The sequence below is a fragment of the Polypterus senegalus genome, chromosome 14 (genome assembly GCF_016835505.1).
Source record: "Polypterus senegalus isolate Bchr_013 chromosome 14, ASM1683550v1, whole genome shotgun sequence".
NCBI lineage: Eukaryota > Metazoa > Chordata > Cladistia > Polypteriformes > Polypteridae > Polypterus > Polypterus senegalus.
In genome coordinates this window covers 111,563,298-111,588,429 of record NC_053167.1, presented here as the reverse complement: position 1 = coordinate 111,588,429, position 25,132 = coordinate 111,563,298, and the positions used below count along the sequence as shown (strand labels likewise).

The window sequence follows — 25,132 nt, the reverse complement described above, 5'->3', positions numbered from 1 at the left end:
GTATTTTGTTTTACCTTAAATGTAGTTTCAGCCTCACATTCCCATTCTTCGACATGCAGCTCTGTCCCAGTAATGGCTGAAAGGTGTCCTATTAGTTTTAAGGTTGTGTTTAAGGACCCATTTATTTTACTGTGAGCTTCTTTAACCATTGAAGAAATATCTGAATCACATCCCTTGAAAAAACAATGTGCATTGCTTATGGTACTGATTATTTCAACATTATTTTGGCATTAATTATAACAGAAACCACCTATAGAGTTTTACATCCTTTATTAGTGACTAAATATATATTACAATATAGCTAAAAAATACCTTAAAAGTAATAGCAATACTTTCATAAATCTGACTTTAGTTCCCTTTATTAATATCACTGCCAACAGTTATGAAAAAAAATTAGTTTTGCAGTTTGAATTGGAATATTTTGTTACAGGCAACACTTACTTGAATGAGTAACTGCAAGTATCCCCCTACTTTTCTTAACTCCTCATGTAACTCCTCTGCAACACTGGATGTGAAGCACAAGCAAGACTTGATATTGGAAAACCACTGCATTATAGATAAAGCCAGTCTTTCAAGTGATAAAGTTATCTGGATCAGGTGGAACTGAGCCTCCCGGCTAGCAGCAAACACTAATATAAGAAAAAGTAATATGACAGAATGTTACAAGCACAAACGTACACACAAACAAATACCAATTATAGTCATTATGTTCGGACACTGTATCAATTTTTTTAAAAAGTCTTACGTTTTATATCCCTTTTTTACTTTTTAATTCCCTGAGAGTACAATATTATGGTGATCAACTATAGTATACTGAAGAGTAAGTCTCCATCAATGACTTGCATAACTAAAGTATATCCATGCACTTTTGAAAGATACTTAAGGAGTAAAAACACAAAACTCTATGAATATGACAACAAATGTATTTGCAACAGATCCTGATCACCACATTATTCCTAAGTAAAATTGTTTACTTGCCAGTTCCATTACTCACACAGCAACAGTGAATATTTCAACACTTCAGTTATGGAAGAACAATGTTCCTAGGAATACTTAAAAGTGTGTGGAAACCATAGCTAATTTTACAATGATGTCTACAGATACCAAACAGATCAGTATTTCTTTGGTTGTAGATGCTAAAACATTACTATAATTGATGTTCTGACAAAAACAATTTGAAGATTGGAGAAGAATGCATACTTTTGCCACTTTCTACTTCATAATATAGAAAAATCACTCCAACTCATACAGAAGTGACATGTACTTTGAACTTGAGAGAGGCACAAATGATTGCAAAGTGAGAATTTCTACTTTGTTTTCTGCTAAAGTTACAAAACAAAAAATATAATGAATTACAAAAAAAAATCATACAGTTTTCTTGAGTTTCTTCATCCAATTGCTCATAGCATTTGGAGATGTTGTTTACACCCGAATTAATAGTTAGAACATCAATTATTGCTCTATCGGCAATGCTTTCTTGTGTCTGATCACACTTCTTCAGCTTTGCAATGGTGGAACCAATCAGATCTTTGCAAATTTTTGGCAGTGCTGATTCAGGAACACTAGATCGTGCAGAAGGTTTGCTCATCAGACCTTAAAATAATAATAAATGTTTCATATTAATAAATATTGGTTTGCTAAGACACACTGCTGTATTTCAAAACAACACAAATGTATATACAGAAAGTATTCAGACCTCTTCACTTTTTTTTCACAGTTTTTTATACTGTAGCCTTATACTAACATCATATAAATTAATTTTCCCCCCTCATCAAGCAGTACTCAATACCCCAGAATCACAAAGTAAAACCTTTTTGCAAATTTATTAAAAAAAAAAAAAATGAAATATCACAATTACACAAGTATTCAGCCCCTTTACTAAGAGCTAACTTAAAACTCCTCTGACAGTGATTACAGCCTGAAGTCTGCTTGGTCTGATGTAACAAGCTTCACACATATGGATTTGGGGATTTTCTCCTCTGCCAGGCTGAATGAAGACCATTAGTCGATGGCTATTTTCAGGTCCCTCCAGACATAGTCAATTGTGTTCTGGCAGGGCCTGTCAAAAGCAATCCCAGAGTTGTCACTAAGCCACTCCTGTGTTGTCCTTTCTTTGTGCTTAGGGTTACTGCCCTATTGGAAGGTAAACCTTTGGCCCAGACTGAGGGGAAAGTGCTCTGGAGTAGGTTTCCATTAAAGATATCTCTTTACTTTTCTCCATTTATATTTCCCTCAATCCTTTTTTTTTTTTTTTGTTCTTTATTTTGGCTGATACAATTTCTTGTATTAGGAATTTGCTAGTTTTCGCATACCCCTTGGGGTCCGAGTGCAGGGTCTGCCATTGTACAGTGCCCCTGGAGCAATCCTGACTAGTCTCCTAGTTTCTGCAACTGAAAAAGAAACTCACAGCATGATGCTGCCACCACCATGCTTTACTATTGGAATGGTATTATGCAGGCAGAGAGTGGTGCCCGATTTCATCCAGACATTATGCTTAGAATTGAGTCCAAACAGTTCAATCTTGATTTCAGTAGAACAGAGCATCTTGTTTCTCACAGTCTGAGAGTTCTTTAGATACCTTTTTGCAAACTCCAAGCAGGTGTTCATCAGTCTTTTACTGAAGAGAAGAGGCTTCAATCTGGCCATACTGCCATAAAGACCAGATCAGTGGAGTACTGAATTAATTTTTGACCTTCTGGAAATTTTTTCCATCTCTGGAGCTCCACAAACATAACTATTAGGTTCTTGGTCACCTCTTTTAACAGGGCTCTTGACAGCAAACTGCTCAGTATGTCCAATCAGCCAGCTCGAGAGAGAGGTGTGTCTGTTCCAAACTTCTTTCATGTAAGAATTATGGAGGCCACAGTGCTCTTAGGAACCTTCAATACTTTAAAATTTTTTCATAGCCTTCCCCAGATCTGTGCCACAAAAACCCATGTCTCCAGGCTCTGCAGGCAATTTCTGTGAAACCATAGCTTGGTTTTTTCTCTGATGCACATTTTTAACTGTGAGACCTATATATAGTTGTGTGCCTTTCTTAATTATGTCCAATCAATTTAATTTTCCACAAATGAGCTCCATATAAGGTGTAGAAACATCTCAACAACGATCAATTGAACTTGTCTCAATGTGGTATATTGTTTATACATTTGCATACATTTGTAAAATTCTGTTTTTGCTTTGTTTGTAGACCCCTGTGACCCTGTTCAGGACTAATGAAGTTAGAAAATGACTGACTGACTATTCTAAGGTATTTCATGTTGCTTAATTTGGGGGAAATGAATGTAAATTATTTTAGGATAAGGCTGTAAAATAACAAAATGTGAAGAGTGTGAAAGGGTCCAAATACCTTTTGAATGCACCGTACATGTGATACTACTAGAATGCAGTTTTATAATCCATCCTGAATGAAATTCTACAAAGATAGCAAAATTACTTATTATCTACGTATGTGAAATAATAATAATTATTATTACTTTAGAAATCATTATGCTATTCACAATTACAGCATATTCACAAGATATTTGGAAATGGAGAAGGGCTTTCAAAGTTAGAGGATTGAAGATAAATAGGAAGAAGACAGAATCGATGAGGTGTAATTGTGATCAGGATTCAGAAGCTACCCTTGTAGGCAGAGCTATTGAAAAGAGTAGATAAGTCTAAATACCTAGGGTCAGTGGTAGCAGAAGATGGAGAACTGGATGCAGAGATAGCCTAGAGTGTAGTGTGGATGGAACTAGAAGAGATTATCTGAACTATTTTTGATTGAAGAATGAAAGCAAAGTTTAAAAGTTTGCTTTTAAGGATGTGGTAAGACGAGCAATGATGTATGCTCAGACATGGGCAGTGAAGGGAGCGCAGGTAAAAACATTGGAAAAGATGTTATCGGATGGTAGAAATTAGAATGTTGAGATGGATGTGTGGAATCACAAAGGAGTGATCAAAAAGAAAATATGAAATGAGACAATCTGAGGTAAATCTAAAATAGGAGAGCCATCTAAAAGTACAAGAAAGTAGGTCAAAGTGGTATGGACATATGATGAGGAGCAACAATAAATGCATTCACATGCACACACATAACTGGGAAAGGTGAGGAACCTGGTTAAGGCAGAAACATGTAATTTTTAAAAATCCATGTTTACATCTCCAAGTATTCATCTTGAGTTCCCCTTTTTCAAACTATTCTGACATCATTAAATTGCATAAAAAAAAGTTAAATGTCATCATCGGCCACTGTTACTCCAAAAACAAGCATGAAGTCTGTGAATTTTCTTGCATTTTAAAAATGTACTTAGTCCTTCATATTCTCTAAAGTAAAGAACATTCATCCTGTTTTTACATCCTCGACCTGAGCCCACGAACACTAGCTGCTACATTACTCGATCACACTGTTTCAACTTATGCATAGCAAATAGTTGTATTAAAAGTAAACTGACACAATATTAATAATTTTTTGTTACCGGATTGCATGCAGCACACTTATTTTTTCTTGGCTGTGTGACTGAACTCTGCAAAAGAGCAGCACACTGGTATGTGTGCTTCTTGTCTTAATACACAGTGTTGCTGCCATAATATTAATACAGACATTTTTACTTCAATGAAAGTATTGCATTAGGTTGCTCATTTCTTTAAAAAGTAATCGGACAACAAAACGTACGTTCCTTTTAACACATTACCCTACAGCATGTGAGATTGTGCTACTGAACTTAGCACTTTACATTCAGCTAATCAACATAAATTTAAAGATTTCTAAAATATTGTGATTATTTCAACCAGGAGAAGGAATAATCTGCCTCGGAAATGTATCCTGTGACTGCGGAAAGCATGTGAGAAGGTGACATATGGAACAGACATGAGCAGACTACAAAATCCTTAACTGTAAACTGGTTAAGAATTTACATAGCCAAATAACCAGGTTACTCATAAAGAAATCTACTTCTATTAACAAGGTTTCTCAGAGACAAAGATCCAGTTTCTTTAACAAGAATAAGAGTTTACATGACATTTTAGAAACTCCCTTTCTCTGAATAAGTGGGTTATTAAAGCACATGTAAACACACTCAATGCACAAAAGAGTGATGGAAATTGAAGTACAGGGTAAGAGAAAGTGGAGGTGGATGGATAAAATAAAAGAAGATTTGAAGGGTCTGATTGGGGAGGAGATGCAGGACCGAGCTGTACGGAGGGGGTTAATTGACCCCATACAGAAAGTGGGAAGGGGTGAAGAGAAAAAAAAAAAAAAGAATTCACAGGATATTTGATGTGGGTGAAAACAGTTCACTTCCATTTTTATTACAAACCTATTTTTTCTATTGCTGAATCCTCACCAAATCCACATATTTACATTCCCAATAACAGCATGATTCCCATTCACAAAATAAAATTAAATGTCATTTACACATTCAAATATTTTTTTTTCTGTTTTTAAACTTATGAAAGGAAATCATTACATTTGTCAAGCTTTTTGAAAACTGATGGGGAGTTTACAAAAATCTTAAAATATAAACTTTCACAAATCATTAAACATAATTCTGAAACAAAATGAGATGTTTACCTGAGTATTGTGAATTATACAAACTCTGTATAGGATGGACTCTGATTTCGTAAAGGTGCCCAGATATTCTCCTGCTTTTTAAAAGGCTTCTGCTCCTATAAATTATAAAGATTGCAGAAAAATTGTATATATCCTACAAATTAAAGTTCTAATCATATTATTAACAATTTGATTTATATGTAACTCAAAAAAAATCTGGATGTAAAATTTCCTCACAAAAATGAACTGAGCAACCTATGTTAAAATTAAAATGTTAATATAATTGACTATTATTATTAACCTCTTTAAATACTGTCTAGGTAAAATGGTGTCCTTATGAGTTGAGATAGACAATGGACAAAAAGCCTAATTTTCAAGTAATGCAAGTAATCCGTCACAAAGGCAAAAAGCAGGAAGAACAGTTTATATTATGTTTATATTACATGCTATTTATATTTTTTCCAAAATTGATAGCATCTATTTCCATTTTAGGGTGTGTAACTTATATCAAACAATTATATTAAAAACAGAGCTCAAAATGATCAATGTGCTATATTTCATAACTTAGAAATAACTATTTTTCATTCTGAAAATTTGTGCAACAATACTAAATTATACTATAATGAAATTGGAAAAACATCAAACAAATAAAAATCAATAAATTAATAAAAATATTTTTTCTTGTCAACAATGGGGTTCTTAGTTTACATTATGACAATTACCAACAATATAATTAGAGGTTTGCGGTGGAAAAAAAATCATATACTATATACACTCATTATTTTCACCTTCTTCTAGAAAGAGACGAGGAGGAGGATGCTGCTGAAGTCATTGATATATCTGGTTCCCACTCATCAGCTGGGTCATAGAAAATGTCATCACCTTTTCTACCAACCTCACCCTTCAAAATACAAAAAAAAAAATTTAAGTTAGTTTCAGCAGAAACAAATGAGGCAAACGATCACAGAGATCAGAGCTTTATATTGTCTTTATTTTAAATTCCTTGTTTCATCCCCTTCATACATTTGTTCATTCCCTGAAAAATTTTGCAGACTTCCACAATATTCCCCAAGACCAGCCACCATCCAGGAAGAGGAAGTGGAGATGGTGCAAAGCTACAAGTCTTTGGGGGGTCCATATGAACAGCAAACTGGACTGGTCGGACAACACACTGGCACTGTATAAAAAGGGTAGGAGTAGACCGTACGTCCTAAGAAGACTCCAGACTTTTGATATTTTCAGAAAGCTAATGAAACTGTTTTATCATTCCACAGAAGCTAGTTTATTTTTCTTTGCCATGTTCTCACGGAGAAGCAATTTGAGTTCTGGTTATGCAAAATGCCTGAACAAACTTGGCAGTAAAACCAGCTCAATCACAGGACTGAATCTGGATACTATGAGGACTATGAGGAAAAGAGGATGGTGGCAAAATTCAGATGCCATCATGAACAATCCTCCACAGTGTAATAAGCGTCGTTTGGATATTTTCTGCCGGCTGCCATTAGGCATTTCAGCACTTCCTCCCGATGTCCCATCCTTTACTCCAGGTAGAAGCTGTATGAAAACAGTAGAGACTCAATCTAATACAGCATTTGTCATAATATTTATTGTATTATGTTTTTACTCTATTGTCTTATATTGTACCTTGAGCTCATGTCTGTGTATTTTATGCTTTTATGAGCTTTTTTGCTGTGACATGCATTTCAATTTCCCCATGGGGGTCAATAAAATATATCTGATCTAATCAGGGGAGTAAAATTAGGAATCAAAGAAAGCCCAATGTAGAAAGAACATTCAATGTCCACACAGACTGTACTGTGCTTGAACCCATATTCTTGGGGCTATGAAGGAACAGCATGAGTGAATGGCCCAGCTGACTACATCACTGCCTTTCATTGTAAAAGTAAACCAACATATTGAAAATAACATCACAATATAACGTATTTTATCAAGTATTCAATATTTAATTAGAATATGCTTTATAATTAGAAAAGCTTTATAAAATTAAATTATCATATACCTAAATTCCTATCAACTACCAATTTCATTAATGTTATCCATCTTCTGTTTTGCAGCACCAATCCTATCTATCTATTGCATCCTTTCACCTTCAAAGCCTTCTATAGTTTTATAACTAATGCAAATTGTGGCTTTGTTAACCTTAAATTTGCAACCATGTTTTAAATTAAAAGTGTCATTTATTTAATCAATGCTTGGAATTATGTAAAAAGTATACTATCATTTATAAAAAAATATTTAAAGACTTCAGACTTCACAATAATCAATAAACTTTGATAAAAGATATAAAACAGGACCCAAACTCAAATATTTAATCTGATCAGTTGCTTGCATTATGGTATCAATTTATCATTTATCACAACCTGCAAGAAAAAAAAAACAAACCTGCACTTTGTTGTTTTAGTAATATGTTTTGTTAATGCTAATTGTCACCTCCTAAACAGTGAACACAATGCCATGAGTTAAAGTGTTGCATCTTTGTTGTGATATCACTGACATTCTTCAAATCATTTTGCCTTACCTGATCAAGCTCCCTCATTACTGCCAAGCTGCTCTCAAATTTCTCCAGACTCCAGAATGTAGTGATTCCCAGTTTGGTGTTCTGAACCTGCACTTGCAGCAGTTCTTTACCATTTTCACAGCCTTTCTCTGAGATTTCATGCCTGTCAAATTGAGCAAAGACATAATGTAATATTTATCTGTAGAGTCAACATTGCCACAAAACATAAAAACTGCTGATGTTTTTATCTTTACAAAAACTTTTTCAAAAACATTTTTCTATTGGCCTTGACAACAACCAAACAGTTATAAGTACTTTTAAATAATAATACCAGAACTTTGAACTTGTTATTAATGGTTTTATTTTTTATATTCATCCAGCATCACATAAAAGTAAATTGTTTATCTATTCATTACAAAACAATCAACATAAATTTAGTAAAACAAAGTAAAAAAAAAAAATTTATATCAAAGATCTGACCTGCTGAATATGGTGTGTTTGCCCAACTTTCGGCTAATGGCATTGGCTTCCTGTATCATTACAGACAGTTTCATGGAAGTCCACTGGTTCTGATCTGGGATAAAAATGCACCTAATTTAGTAATAATACATACTATATTTAAAAGCAAATGAAAATGATGACATAAGTAGTACTTCATAAAAAGAAACAGAATATCAGTTTGCCTAAGGTGTGTACTGAAAAATGAGCAGCAGGCCTTTTTGGTCCATCGGTCTGCATATTCTAATACATTTTTATACCCTTAAAGTGTTATGATCATATTGTTGCTGGGCTGTGTGATTCTATTTCTGTTTACTTGAGTTTGTACTTCTCTCTATATGCTTATTTTCTAGTTAGAAGTTTGACCCTAAAACTCGCATTTGGTCACTACAAGGAACCTATACGTTTTTTCCTTATTTTTCCTTGATGGTCAATTTTCTACAGCTCAAAAGAAATGCCTTTTGTGCAAGTAATAATAATAACACATTTTATTGATATAGCACATTTTCATGTTCAAAGAAGAAATAAAAAAGGCAAGTTGTGAGCTGAGAAAGCTCTGATGAACTTTCACTTTTAACACTGAAATAAATCTGCATAAAAATGATAAGCTAATCCAAAGCTATAAATATAATGACCAAGGAAAGGCATGTAGATGCAGAACAGAAAAAAGCCAAGGACAAATTGAGGAGCTCCTTGTGTGACTGGTGCTGAGCTGGACCTACTGTGGCCAAGCCTATCAAAATCTTAGTAATCATTTAGATAGGAATTAAAGCATTGGAGGGCAGTTCCAGAGATACTCAGAATGTTTTTCCTTCCTGGAGAGTACAACATCATGTTTGACAGTGTTAAAGGCTACACTAAGATCTAACAGAATTCATTTACTGGATTGCCACATAAATTATTGTGATGTGAAGCTGAGCAGTTTTACAGCTGTGAAGTGATCTGAAACCAGATTGAAAGAGTTCCATCTGCTTGTTAGAAGTCAAATAACTAGTAAGTTGGGAGGCCACAACACACTCAAGAACTTTTGACAGAAAAGGTGAGAGATTTTAGAAGTAGTATGTGATCAATGAGAATTAGCATTAGGGTTTCAGCAAGTCATAATAACAGTAAAATAGGCAACCCATTACTTACTATGGAGAGTATAAAAGTGAATAGACAGGGGACAAATGCCTGCAAACTATTTTCCAAGAATACTTGAAACCAAAACCAGGTGGAATTATCATTGCCATCACTAGTAATAATAATAATACATTTTATTTATATAGCACCTTTCCCAAGAATGTCACAGCAAGGTATCAGTCCAGAGGTGCATCTAAACAGAGCTCATATTAGACAAATGTGATTACACTAAAAGTACTAAGACTAACAACGGTTTAGGCTGTTATAAACAAAGCTGCAACTACGGTTACATCAAAGGCAACCAAATGTTTAAGTACTATACATAATGTAAGTACTATAAGTACTATATATAATGTACTATAGACTTGTAAAAAAATGACTGTCTTTTCTTAGTCTTCAGTTATTGTTCATAATTCTGACAAAACCCTGTTCATCTTGGTACATACTCAGTCATAAACAGGCACTCATCAATACCAAGCCAAAGTAACTATGTAACCTAAAATGTATATATATATCCATCCATCCATCCTCTTCCGCTTATCTGGGGTCGGGTCGCGGGGGCAGCAGCTTAAGCAGAGAGGCCCAGACTTCCCTCTCCCCGGCCACTTCTTCCAGCTCTTCCGGAGAATCCCATGCGTTCCCAGGCCAGCCGGGAGACATAGTCCCTCCAGCGTGTCCTGGGTCTTCCCCGGGGCCTCCTCCCGTTGGACGTGCCCGAACACCTCACCAGGGAGGCGCCCAGGAGGCATCCTGATCAGATGCCCGAGCCACCTCATCTGACTCCTCTCGATGCAGAGGAGCAGCGGCTCTACTCTGAGCCCCTTCGGATGACTGAGTTTCTCACCCTATCTTTAAGGGAAAGCCCAGACACCCTGCGGAGGAAACTCATTTCAGCCGCTTGTATTCGCGATCTCGTTCTTTCGGTCACTAACCATAGCTCATGACCATTGGTGAGGGTAGGAACGTAGATCGACTGGTAAATTAAGAGCTTTGCCTTACGGCTCAGCTCTTTTCACCACGACAGACCGATGCAGACCCCACATCACTGCGGATGGCGAACCGATCCGCCTGTCGATCTCACGTTCCATTCTTCCCTCACTCGTGAACAAGACCCCGAGATACTTGAACTCCTCCACTTGGGGCAGGATCTCTCCCCAACCCTGAGAGGGCACTCCACCCTTTTCCGCTGAGGACCATGTCTCGGATTTGAGGTGCTGATTCTCATCCCAGCCGCTTCACACTCAGCTGCAACCGATCCAGAGAGAGCTGAAGATCACGGCCTGATGAAGCAAACAGGACAACATCATCTGCAAAAGCAGTGACCCAATCCTGAGTCCACCAAACCGACCCCTTCAACACCCTGGTTGCGCTTAGAAATTCTGTCCATAAAAGTTATGAACAGAATGGTGACAAAGGGCAGCCCTGGCGGAGTCCAACTCTCACTGGAAACGGGCTCGACTTACTGCCGGCAATGCGGACCAAGCTCTGACACCGTTGTACAGAGACCAAACAGCTCTTATCAGGGGTCCGTACCCCATACTCCCGAGCACCCCCACAGGATTCCCCGAGGGACACGGTCAATGCCTTTCCAAGTCCACAAAACACATGTAGACTGGTGGGCAAACTCCCATGCACCCTCCAGGACTCTGCTAAGGGTGAAGAGCTGGTCCACTGTTCCGACCAGGACTAAAACCACACTGTTCCTCCTGAATCCGAGGTTCGACTATCCGACGGACCCTCCTCTCCAGAACCCCCGAATAGACTTTTCCAGGGAGGCTGAGGAGTGTGATCCCTCTATAGTTGGAACACACCCTCCGCCCCTTTTAAAGAGGGGACCACCACCCCGGTCTGCCAATCCAGAGGCACTGTCCCCGATGTCCATGCGATGTTGCAGAGACGTGTCAACCAAGACAGTCCTACAACATCCAGAGCCTTAAGGAACTCCGGCCATCTCATCCACCCCCGGGGCCCTGCCACCAAGGAGTTTTTTGACCACCTCGGTGACTTCAGTCCCAGAGATGGGAGAGCCCACCTCAGAGTCCCCAGGCTCTGCTTCCTCATTGGAAGGCATGTTAGTGGGATTGAGGAGGTCTTCAAGTACTCCCCCACTGACCCCAACGCCCTCGAAGTCGAGGTCAGCAGCACCATCCCCACCATATACGGTGTTGACACTGCACTGCTTCCCTCCTGAGACGCCGGACGGTGGACCAGAATCTCCTCGCCGTCCAAAGTCGCTCTCCATGGCCTCCAAACTCCTCCCATGCCCGAAGTTTTGCCTCAGCAACAACCGGCCGCATTCCGCTTGGCCTGCCGGTACCTATCAGCTGCCTCCAGAGACCCACAGGACAAAAGTCCTATAGGACTCTTCTTCAGCTTGACGGCATCCCTCACCGCGGTGTCCACCAACGGGTTCGGGATTGCCGCCACACAGGCACCACCACCTTTGCCACAGCTCCGTCAGCCGCCTCAACAATAGAGGCACGGAACATGGCCCATTCGACTCAATGTCCCCACCTCCCTCGGACGGGTTGAAGTTCTGCCGAGGTGGGAGTTGAAGCTACTTCTGACAGGGGACTCTGCCAGCCGCTCCCAGCAGACCCTCACAACACGCTTGGGCCTACCAGGTCTGACCGCATCTTCCCCACCATCGAAGCCAACTCACCACCAGGTGGTGATCAGTTGACAGCTCCGCCCCTCTCTTCACCCGAAAGTGTCCAAGACATATGGCGCAAGTCCACGACCACCACAAAGTCGATCATCGACCTGAGGCCTAGGGTGTCCTGGTGCCAAGTGCACATATGAACACCCTTATGCTTGAACATGGTGTTCGTTATGGACAATCCGTGACGAGCACAGAAGTCCAATAACAAAACCGCCGGGTTCAGATCGGGGGGGCCATTCCTCCCAATCACGCCCTTCCAGGTCTCACTGTCATTGCCCATGTCAGCATTGAAGTCTCCCAGCAAAACGAGGGAATCCCCAGAAGGTACGCCCTCTAGCAACCCTCCAGAGACTCCAAAAGGGTGGATACTCCAAACTGCTGTTCGAGCATACGCACAAACAACAGTCAGGACCCTTCCTCCCACCTGAAGGCGGAGGGAGGCCACCCTCTCGTCCACCGGGGTAAACCCCAATGCACAGGCTCCAAGTCAGGGGGCAATAAGTATGCCCACACCTGCTCAGCACCTCTCACCGGGGGCAACTCCAGAGTGGTAGAGAGTCCAGCCCCTCTCAAGGAGATTGGTTCCAGAGTCCAAGCTGTGAACCGTCACCTTATCGTGGTGGAGGGGTTTGTGTGTCCCAATGATCCTAGGAGCTATGTTGTCAGGGGCTTTATGCCCCTGGTAGGGTCACCCAAGGCAAACTGGTCCTAGGTGAGGGATGAGACAAAGAGCGGTTCAACAAACCTCCAATGAAGAGCAAAAACATTGGACAACGTTTTCCCTTGCCCGGACGTGGGTCACCGGGGCCCCCCTCTGGGGCCAGGCCTGGAAGTGGGGCTCGATGGCGAGCACCTGGTGGCTGGGCCTGCACCCATGGGGCTCGGCTGGGCACAGCCCTAAGAGGTAACGTGGGTCCTCCTTCCCATGGGCTCACCACCTATGGGAGGGGCCAAGGAGGTTGGGTGCAGTGTGAGTTGGGTGGTGGCCGAAGACAGGGACCTTGGCGGCCTGATCCTCGGCTACAGAAACTGGCTCTTGGGACGTGGAACCTAAAATGTACATTTATGAAATATAGGAACAACCAATGAAAACCCCACACAAACCCAACCAAAATGTGCAAAACCCACACAGATACTTGCCAGAAAAAATTGAAATAAGGTCTTTATATCTAACTCAGTAAAGCTAAGCACTATATCACCATACTGTACAAACATATTATGCCCTACAAAAATATAACATCCAGATAATGAAAGAAATTATATTTCATCAAATATGCCGGTTATTAAGTAAAAATAATACAATAAAAAAAATCAAAGCATAATATTGATTTCATCAACTAATATGTATACTAAGTAATTATCAGTTGAAATCTAGAATTTGTAATTAATGCATATTCTAATTTGTAAAAAAAGAAATAATAATCTTGAAATCTAGAATTTGTAATTATAAACTAATGTGTAAAAAGAAATCAAAAATATTACCTCAACACCTATCTGTCATAGGTGATTTATTATAATGTAAATTACCATTTTCAGGGAAACTTTCTTTTGATAAATGTTTCATATGACCCCTAATTAAATCTTCTTAAGTAAATCTGTCAATGCACTTTTAGTCTATCCTTAGGAAAAGAAGCAGCAAGTTTACAACCTTTCTAATTTCATATCTTAATTATTAAAACCAAAGAATTAAATATTTATGTAATTAATGTTATTATAGATGCATGACACTACATACCATTTTGAGCTGAACCGTTTATTTTTTTCTGGTTTAGTTTTTCTTGTGTTCTTTTTAAGTCTTCAGCAATCTTTTTTTTTTCTGTTTCTAAAGCTTCAATAATTTTTGCATGTCTTATATTATGATCAGTGAGTGCCTATAAACAAGTAAATAATTGAAGATTAAGTGAAAAAGTAGAAATTTCCCTGTGAAATTATATAGAGCAGTGGTTCTCAGGTTTAGTTCTGCCATACACCATAATTCACAAATTAATGATTTAAATGATTAATTAAATTACTCTTTTCTTCTCTCATTTTGTGTTCATAAAAGTGCACTAGTATGAAATTCAAAAATGTGTACATTATTCCTTAGCTTAAATAAGCTAGTATTCATGGTTATTTGCACCTGTGTCTACACTACTCATCACTAATTGTTAGTATTTGGATTCAATTAAGGAAGCAGACTCCACAGAAAAATGTCAATTAAAAATTATTTGTTAAAATAAAATTAAGCATTTAAAGCTATGGTAAAAAATATAAATGTCTGAATTACGTTTATATGTTAAATACTGTATTATATTAATACATTTTTCAAAATGCAAAATAGAAAAAATGGTAACTAAATAAGATCACTTAGAAATTAGACTGACATACCGATTTTGTGAAATTAGTTGAACTGAAATCCTAAAGAAACAGTGGTACCTTAGGACTGAACTCGAGAATGCTGATATGGAGTATTATTATTATTCAATGCACAATAAAAAACAATGCCTAACACTATTTAAAATCTATTAAATACCTGTTGTGTCGCCATTGCTTCCATTTGAAGACGTTTTTTATTTAAATTCACCTCCAGTTCGAGGTGTGTCTTCTCTTTTTCAAGTTCTTCAATTTTACTGATAACCCTTTTGTTATCAAGCTCTTGGCATTTTTGTTTTTTGGATTCTTTCTCCTAGGAAAACAACAAATTTCAAAAACACATGTTGTATATATACACACATGCATATAGATACTCTATATATACAGACACATATACACACCTTATATATATATATATATATATATATATATATATATATCTATATATACACACACATATATACTATATATATATATATATATATATATATATATATATATATATATATATATATATATATATACTGTATATTTTTTTTTTTTTTAGGTTAGTACATTCATTTAGGTTTACCAAGACAAGAAAGAGAAAAATGTCAGATATTGAAATGTACCAGCTCTTTTTCCAAAGCTTTTATCCGGTTTTCAAACAATGTTTTCTGATCAGAAAGTTCTTTCTGAGCCATCTCCTTAGCCACTTGTATGCCATGTATCATCTCTTCTTTGGCTTTTAGTCGGGCTGCTTCTATCTCTGCTTCAAGCCTAATATAATAGAGCACCACATCTTAATCTATGCCAACCATCCCCAGTATAAAAAGAGGCAATGTAATAATACTGTCTAGAATATAAAGTTGTTCATATGATTATCAGCTGTGCCTCTCTTCATATTTACTCACACTGCTCGCTGAGCTGCTAACAATTCATTCCTTGCAAATTCAAAATCTTTTTGTCCTTCTTGCAAGTTCATTTTGCATGAAACTCGTTTCCCACTTTGCACTTCAACAGGATGATTAAAGCGAAAATAATGATCACCACCAAGGATCACTCTATCACCCTATAAAGAAATTAATAAGAACCAATCAACTCACCAGGTTAAGAAATGTCAATTAAATGGAATATATCTACATCTATTAGGACTTTAATTGTAGTTTAATGAAACATACATGATGCAGAACAGTTGATTCATTGATGAGGGTACCATTTACATACGTTTTTGCATCCTTAACTGGTATAATTCTTACTGTCCCACCTATATTTGAAATCACACTAAAATGAAAGAATGAGATAAATTTATTCAAATATACATTTGTAAAAACATGGATTTGAACACAACTTCTTAAGAACTTTTATTAGACTTTATCAATGCTGATAGCCTTTAAAAGAATATGAGTCTAATGGTTAGCTTAAGGTTAGTCCTGCTCCAATATTCCATATACTGTACTAGTCAGAGGTACAGTACATTTGAATCATAAATGACTTCAATTAATTATTGTGTTTTTGTTAACAAAGATAACATAGCAGTACTAATGAGAAACCACTTGGTACAATGTTGACTCTGTCGTCCTGCTATAGATCACAGCAGTAATTTTGTTCTTCACTAATACTCCCTCATACAACTAAAACAATATTTATAGTTATAATATGTGCATGATAACCTGAATAAGTATAAGCATGGCTTCTATTTTAATTAGTTTCATCGCATTTAGGGACCTGGCAGAAATAAATGTCCTGCCTGAGAGAAGCATTACACTAGCCATATAATACTCACAATAGATTACTACTTCTCTTAAGTCATTACACTATAAGATAAAATAAAACATTAGAATCATCTTACCAATGGTCATCAGCAATGAGAACCCCAGACAACTGGATGTCATGAAATGAATTTGGTTTATATTTTCCCACTTTAGTCTGCCCCTCTTTAATCATATATAACAACATCTCTGAAAGCTGAGGATCTTCATTAAGATTGACAAGATTTGGTAATCGATTATCCATTTGGAATGTAACACCAGCTTTCTGTTAAAAGACAACCAAGTTATTGATATATCATTCAGTATAAGGAAACAAATTTACTTATCTGCATATGCAAAGGGGAACCATAAAATTCCCAGATGTAAATAAAAAAAATATATACAACTTACAGCAATTCAATCTTAGCCACCTTCAAAATACACCCATTGAGATGTAATACAGTTGTCGCAGTGTTTATTCTACTCCTACATTACCTGTGCTTATTTTTTATTATCATGTTTAGCATCTCCTACAGTTCTTCCTGGTTTTCTACCATGGTAGCAAATCATCTGCCTTTCAGTCTCAGTTTTAATTTCAGGAACAACAAAAGCCACAGTGAGCTAGCTCTGATGAATTCAGGGAATACAAAGCAACAACCACATTGTTCTTGGTCAAAAACTATTTGATTGACAACATGATGTGTGCAAGTGCACTGTCATGTTACACTCTTAAAAATAAAAGTGCCACAGTGGTTCTTCAAAGTGATGGCATAAAAGATACAGTGGTGTGAAAAACTATTTGCCCCCTTCCTGATTTCTTATTATTTTGCATGTTTGTCACACAAAATGTTTCTGATCATCAAACACATTTAACCATTAGTCAAATATAACACAAGTAAACACAAAATGCAGTTTTTGCCCTGTGTGAAAAAGTAATTGCCCCTGAACCTAATAACTGGTTGGGCCACCCTTAGCAGCAATAACTGCAATCAAGCGCTTAAGTATAACTTGCAATGAGTCTTTTACAGCGCTCTGGAGGAATTTTGGCCCACTCATCTTTGCAGAATTGTTGTAATTCAGCTTAATTTGAGGGTTTTCTAGCATGAACCGCCTTTTTAAGGTCATGCCATAGCATCTCAATTGGATTCAGGTCAGGTCTTTGACTAGGCCACTCCAAAGTCTTCATTTTGTTTTTCTTCAGCCATTCAGAGGTGGATTTGCTGGTGTGTTTTGGGTCATTGTCCTGTTGCAGCACCAAGATCGCTTCAGCTTGAGTTGACAAACAGATGGCCGGACATTCTCCTTCAGGATTTTTTGGTAGACAGTATAATTCATGGATCCATCTATCACAGCAAGCCTTCCAGGTCCTGAAGCAGCAAAACAACCCCAGATCATCACACTACCACCACCATATTTTACTGTTGGCATGATGTTCTTTTTCTGAAATGCTGTGTTCCTTTTACGCCAGATGTAACGAGACATTTGCCTTCCAAAAAGTTCAACTTTTGTCTCATCAGTCCACCAGGTATTTTCCCAAAAGTCTTGGAAATCATTGAGATGTTTCTTAGCAAAATTGAGACGAGCCCTAATGTTCTTTTTGCTTAACAGTGGTTTCGCCTTGGAAATCTGCCATGCAGGCCGTTTTGCCCAGTCTCTTTCTTATGGTGGAGTCGTGAACACTGACCTTAATTGAGGCAAGTGAGGCCTGCAGTTCTTTAGACGTTGTCCTGGGGTCGTTTGTGACCTCTCGGATGAGTCGTCTCTGCGCTCTTGGGGTAATTTTGGTCGGCCGGCCACTCCTGGAAGGTTCACCACTGTTCCATGTTTTTGCCATTTGTGGATAATGGCTCTCACTGTGGTTCGCTGGAGTCCCAAAGCTTTAGAAATGGCTTTATAACCTTTACCAGGCTGATAGATCTCAATTACTTCTGTTCTCATTTGTTCCTGAATTTCTTTGGATCTTGGCATGATGTCTAGCTTTTGAGGTGCTTTTTGGTCTACTTCTCTGTGTCAGGAAGCTCCTATTTAAGTGATTTCTTGATTGAACATCCAAATGAAGGTTCCAGAAAGAACCTTTATTTATTTAGATCCATAAATAGATATCAAAAAATTACAAAATACCAATGGGTCATGATTTTAAAAGGACTGTTGCTGCAAACAGTAACACAGGCTAAGTTCAGGTTTTCTTAATCTGTCAGTGTCCTGCTAGGTACCCTACTAGACATTAAAGAATTCTGCTTCTTTCTACATATCAGGAAGTTTTTCAAAGCACAAAGAACCAACTTCATTTGCAAAGAACCCTTCCCAGAATGAAATGGTGCTTTGTCAAGTATTAGTTCTACAAGGAACCACACACCCCAGTAAAGAACCACAGAGTGCCATTAAGGAATCTTTCATTTTAAAAGTGTGCAAAACTGTGTGCAAGTGTGTGGTCATGATGTAAAATGGAATTTTGAGTGGGCCACTGCTCAACACATTTTTGTCCTGATGCTTTCCCACAGACGCTTCAACATTTTAGTGTAATGTTGCTGATTAACAGTCTGTTCATGAGAAAATTCTTTATTAACAAGTACATTAATATTGAAAATGCGATCTTTGTTGCCTTGATGTTTGATATGACCCGACATGTTTTTTTCTACTTGTAAAGGAAAAACAAAATTGCAGAACTCGCCTGTCTGATTTTCAGAATAAATCTCAGTAACTCATCTCCATCAACTCAGCATAATGGTACTTGGTAGACTGTATAACAAATCTGTAGGCATGCAATACCTAGCAGAATAATTGATAAGTACACCCTATTCCCATGCTATTGACAAATTCTAGGAAACCTTGGGAACCCCCTTGTATATCTGGGTCAAGAAAAACCTCCATTATAACTCACAAATAAAGTTATACATTGTTGAACTATCCTTAGAAAATAACTTTCAAACAACACTGAAAAGACGTGAAATAACAAATATAAAATATTTTATAACAAAAGCAGGTATGAATAAACAAAATTACTGAGAAGAATCAAAGGAACAAAGCAAAAATTATGTCTTCTCTAATACAGTTACCCCTAAGTGCCTAATAGGTCACCTGTAATTCTTTAGTCTCTTCACGTTTTCTTTTTTCTGCCTCGTCTAACTTTTCTCTCCAAGTTCTGAAAACAATAAAAAAATATCATCATTGCAGTTGTTATATTCTGGACAAATTTCCTTTACAGACCACAGATTTGCAACTGAAACCTACAGTGAAATTTATCAAAGAAAACATTGTGTATTTCACATATGAACTGTCATTAATTTTAAAGACATGTTACATAATTGTAAAATTTTTTTCTAAATGCATGACACATATCTTTCAAGTTCCACATAATTCACGTTTTGTTGTTGCAAATATAATCATAGAGAGCACTTTGGTGAAGTGATAAATGCTGCTACATCTCAGCTCCTGGAGACTGAGATTCAGCCCCAGCCAGTCTATTGTCTATAGAAAGAACACATGTTCTCCCTTTGTCTGAGTGGATTTATCCTCAAATATTGCAGTTTTCTTCCCATTAAAAACATCCATGTTAGGTTAATTTGAGGCTTAACGTCTCGTAGGATATAAAGTGTGCCTTGTAATGGGCTGCCACACCAACAGAATTAGATACTGCTTTGTGCCTGGATAGGCCTGGCACTCCATAATCATGAATTAAATTTGGAAGGCATGAATAAAAAAAAAATCACTTATTTAAGTGAATGTATCTTTGAAATTTTGATTTAAAAAGTTGCAAATAGCTATTAATTCCCTTAAAGCATTTTTGCTAATTATTTTACTAATGAAGAAATACCTGTGAGCTTCTGCCATTTCTTTCTCTTGCTGTTTTAGCTGCATTTTAAGAGTTTCAATTTCTTGCTTGAAGAGTTTAACAGTTTCAGGTTCCATGTCCTTAGTATTCATTTGTGCTGCTTTAAGTTTTTCAACTTCAGCCTTTAATTCTGTAAATATTACAAAAAGAATGTTAACTTGGAACACCAAAAGTTATTTCTGAACATTTCTTTGCCTACATTATTCATGATTATTTCAATCCCATTGCAATATCCGAATTAAATGATGCCATATAATGAAAAACAAAATGTATATATTTTACACTTCCAGTATTGATAACTCAGCAAATTATTCATAATTTAAAATGCAACACTCAAAAAATGTAGTAACTGCAGTGATACTTCTTGGTAAAGTAAGAACAGATAATTATATGTGTAAAACAAATAAAAAACAACCTAACATAAATCAAATATAAAATAGCATAAAATTATACATAATATTATGGAATTAAATACTTTCAATGCAAGGTAAATATGAAATAAAGTCTGAAGACAGCAGCATTTGGAAAAGCAGCAATGGCACCCTCTTGTGGTATAATGCCATGCTAACAAAATATGAAATATTTACACAAAAAACTGATAAAATAAATACATGTATAGCAGACTTTATTTTAAATTTTTCTGATAGAACAAGTAATTAGTGACTCACCTCTAATTAGTTTAGCATTGGTATCTTCATTCACTTTAGCATTATTAATGATCATACGAGCCTGTCTGGCATAACGAAGAGTGCTAAGAGTCTCCTCCACATTGCTTGCTGCTGGACTAATTGTGGCTATCATAGCTGTCTTGGAATTTCCACCAAGACTCTCTTTCAATAACCTATCGCAAAAAATAAATGTTATTCATTTTCTGAATCCATCCATCAACTTTATGAACCTGCCTATTTCAAATATAGGGTCAAGGTGGGCAACAGTATATCCGAGTAGCATTAGGAACAAAACAGGAAACAATTCTAGATGGGACATCAGTCCATTGCAGGATATTTCCAACTATAATGTCACATTAATTCATACAGGGCAAATTTAGAGTTACCAATCAACTTAACTTGTGAGAAGATACCTAAACACCCAGAGACAACCCACTGACAAGTGGTGAGAACATTCAGTCTCCACATTGACGATGGACATATGAAGTAACAGCACTGACAACTGTATCAGCATAGCACCCCAGTATCAATCTGATTTGGATAAATGCAGCTTAGTGTAGCAGTCACACTTTTAAAATGATTCTCTAGAGTTTAAAGATATTCAAAGGCATAAAAGAGCTGTTCCAACCGTTGCAACATATGGTATATGGTATTGTAGCCAACCATTGAGAATTGCACCGAATTAAACTTTCTTACCATGTCAAAACTGACTCTCTGTAGGGAATAAAAACATTCTTTTTAGTTTGTGATTGTTCTGACAATGCAGAGATGACCTTTCCCAAGGTTAACAGAGATTTATTGATGCTCACACCTTCCTGTTGAAATAAGAACAATGAAACCACACTGGGTGCAATGGAGGAAGAAGGATTTACATATAGTAGGACAGAATACACTTTTCACAAATGAAGTATTATTATGGGAACAGTTGTAAACTGATCAATTTTCTAAACATTGACAAATGAATACCACAAAAATTATCTGTTTATACATGTTGACTAATTGTTTACTTCTGCTTTCTTTTCTCAAGTTATCCTACATGTTTTTGTTACAGGTTACACGTTTTATGCTTGTTTCTTCTCTCAGACCTCTTGTAATTCATCACAAAATGACTTACAACTTCCACAACCAAATTGTCCCACAATTTTACACTTGGCTACCTACTGTATTTCTTTGTAAATCCTATACACTGTCTTTTCAGTGCTTTCCATCTAAGTTTTGTATTAATCATACAACTACCTATAAAAGTTGCTTAGAAACATTTTAATGAAAAAAATCAGTTATGAATGAAATACTGAAAGATTTACAAGATAAATAGGAAAACTACACTCTTTTTGTCTATCAATTTTTTTATTTTTAATGTACAGTAAATGTTTTACTTGCTTTTTCAGCCAATGTACAAATTTAAAACAAATATGCTGATCCTTTTAATACAAAAATTAAGTTACTTTTCTCTACAATATTGTTAACTTATTAAAAAATGTTCTCAGACAATACCAGGGACAGATGAAGATACCTCTACTGTACTTAGGTTTTTTAAAATTACACTTCCCTGTCTATACAGAAGCTGGAAGAAGTACCGTATACAAATCTTTCCAATTAAATCCTTTTTGGTAAATTTCTAAATGACATGCAACACACTCTGTAATAAATATCAGCATTCAAAAATGTAATGCTCACTTTACTACTTTAAATTTAAACTAATTAACCATCAATGAAAATGCAAAAAAAAATAACACTGAAGGAATTGTATTTAGCCTGCATGTGAATACTTGTTAAAAATTCTTTGAAGATTCATCACATTACTGAAGTTAACTTACTTACACAATAATGCAAATTTAGGTTTAGATATTAATTTGTAATCAAACTATAAAATATGTTCAGCATTTGTGATTCAGCAACTAGTTGTTGATGAAAGAAATAATGTTTTTAGGCCCAATATACCAAAAAACACTGTGTGTGCAATCTAAGAATGACAGCAGTTACACAGTACATGGAAGAGATTTATGAGAGAAAACATCAGATGACAAAATACCTAAAATAACATAAGGGAAAATAATAAACAAAACTCATAGTACATCTCAAAGCCAAACACGACCATAATGATTACCTTCAGTCTTTCACCAGAGGTCTGTGCTGTGGAGCAGCGCTCACTTCCTGCGAGGTCCACTAAGTTAATTCTGCTAGTTATTGAATGGTCATGCTCTTCCTCTTCAACAAATTCAGTCTGTAAAAAGAAGGTCAGATATAGGTAATTAACTTCAGTTTCTTTCTTAGTGAATTCTCCTGTGCATATGTTTCATACCATGCATATGTTTCATATCATTCATTTTGAAATTATGCCACTGACTATCAGTATTAACCCACAAATAGACCATAGTAAATAATTTTGTGTGTTAATTTATTCATTCCCCCACAATCCAGTTAAGGTCATATTGAGTATATAAACATATTGTATATAAAGTTTAGTACCAAGCTGGCATTTCTCCTTTTTACTTTCTCGTATACATAGTATAAAGTATAGGAATCATGAAAAAATTCAACCTCGAGATTTTGATGAATCTTGACATTTTACACCTCTCTGAGTCCAAAATACCATTATATAGAAAGGATAGGAATCGTTTTATAAAAAAAAAAAATCGACATTGAGATTTTGTGAGTCCAAAAATACCATTTTGACATTAGGTCTGTCTGTGTGTAAACACAATAACTCGAAAACACTTTGACCTAGGTCAATAAGATTTTGTACATCTAATTTATATCAAAAATAAGGCATCCTGTCGACTTTTGGGGCACTTCCAGCAACCAGAAGTGGTACTTTAACTGAATACTTTCGAGAATTTTCCTGTAAAATATGGTTATAATAACAGATAGAGGTTTCAGATTTTGTATAGATATTTATAATGATAAAAAGCGAACAGATATGAAATTTGAAAAAAATTACTCAACCGGAAGTAGTATTTTATTTAAACAACCATTTATGTATCATGGAAATATAAATGTGTACACAATATTGAAAACTGTATTCAATATAACACACATTCTTTCAATAACTACTATTAATTTTATTTTAATTTATACATCATCAGTTTAACAATAACGTGTAAACATTGAACATACCATGTAAATACAAAGATGTAATGGGGACAAAAAGCTGCAACATCTCCGTCGTGTTCCTAATAATACATTTAATTTTATGATTTTTATTTCTGCCATCATTATCATAATTAAATGTAGCGAAATGAAGTTTTACCTATAGTAATTATATAATACTAACACTTTTTCTATGTTTTTAGGCAACTATAACTCTTTTTACTTTGCACATAACCTAGGTAATACATATGTAATCATGAAAAAATTCCACCACCATTTTCAACCACCCAAAGTGCAAAAGTATAATTTTAATATAATGTTTGATTATAAATAGAGATAAATGATTGCGTATCAATATTATCAATTAGTTATGATGAGAAACAAAGAGATAAGATGTTTGAGAAATATTGCCATTGTAAGCCAATGTCTGCCAAGTAAGCGGCTCTTCTTGTGTGACACCAGCACTATTAAGTAAGGTAATATGGCATCACCATTAACTGAAGTAATTCTGATGGATCTATAGTCTCATTCGTAATGTTACAGCTCTCTGAATAATTAAAATACTGAGATGTATACTTGATATAATTTTCATGATGATAGGAGTTAAAGCATGTTATTAAACATGGGAACACGTATGGCGAAAGTGATTTTATGCCAAGTTTCGATGAAATAATTTATTGTAGTAGTACTGTCTCTTTCAAATGTACTAGGCCCCCAATTCCTGTCCTTACTTTTCTTTCTCCAAATACCCAATTGCCACACAATCAGCTCTGTAATAGGCGTTAAGCCATCTGTAAGCTTACATTCTCTGATTCTTCAAAACTTTAAGGAACATTGAAATATCTTCAGTAGTATCCCAAGCGTGTTAAATTATTCTGTCCTTCACACCAGTCCCAGTGAAGCATATAGTGCGAGGCAGGAACAATCCATGAACAGAGTGCCAGATCATTGCTACTGTAGCGACTCGTGTCCTTTAATTATTAACAATATAGATTATTTAAATTAAGTTAAAGTTTTATCTGTATAATATAATAAACATATTTTGCTGCATTTCATCTTAAAATGATATCGTCATCATATGTAAATCGCGCTTTATAAAGTGGCTCAGGTTGTACAATATTATAACT

The 25,132-nt window shown here is 36.3% G+C and overlaps 1 protein-coding gene across 3 annotated transcripts in view; it reads right to left on the bottom strand.

Moving 5' to 3' along the window:
- The window catches only part of kif14 (kinesin family member 14), a 49,195-nt gene that overhangs the window by 8,473 nt on the left and 15,590 nt on the right, over window positions 1-25,132 (bottom strand). For all 3 annotated transcript variants that reach the window (XM_039735344.1, XM_039735346.1, XM_039735345.1), the window contains exons 9-26: window positions 23,023-23,139; window positions 21,612-21,730; window positions 20,916-21,088; window positions 20,230-20,377; window positions 19,494-19,557; window positions 16,517-16,701; window positions 15,846-15,948; window positions 15,579-15,736; window positions 15,297-15,444; window positions 14,846-14,998; window positions 14,069-14,204; window positions 8,532-8,625; window positions 8,073-8,214; window positions 6,322-6,434; window positions 5,555-5,649; window positions 1,372-1,593; window positions 442-629; window positions 15-173 (exon numbers count right to left, since the gene is read on the bottom strand). In XM_039735344.1, coding sequence (XP_039591278.1) covers window positions 15-173; window positions 442-629; window positions 1,372-1,593; window positions 5,555-5,649; window positions 6,322-6,434; window positions 8,073-8,214; window positions 8,532-8,625; window positions 14,069-14,204; window positions 14,846-14,998; window positions 15,297-15,444; window positions 15,579-15,736; window positions 15,846-15,948; window positions 16,517-16,701; window positions 19,494-19,557; window positions 20,230-20,377; window positions 20,916-21,088; window positions 21,612-21,730; window positions 23,023-23,139 — 2,517 coding nt within the window. The remainder of the gene's footprint in view (window positions 1-14; window positions 174-441; window positions 630-1,371; window positions 1,594-5,554; window positions 5,650-6,321; window positions 6,435-8,072; window positions 8,215-8,531; window positions 8,626-14,068; window positions 14,205-14,845; window positions 14,999-15,296; window positions 15,445-15,578; window positions 15,737-15,845; window positions 15,949-16,516; window positions 16,702-19,493; window positions 19,558-20,229; window positions 20,378-20,915; window positions 21,089-21,611; window positions 21,731-23,022; window positions 23,140-25,132) is intronic.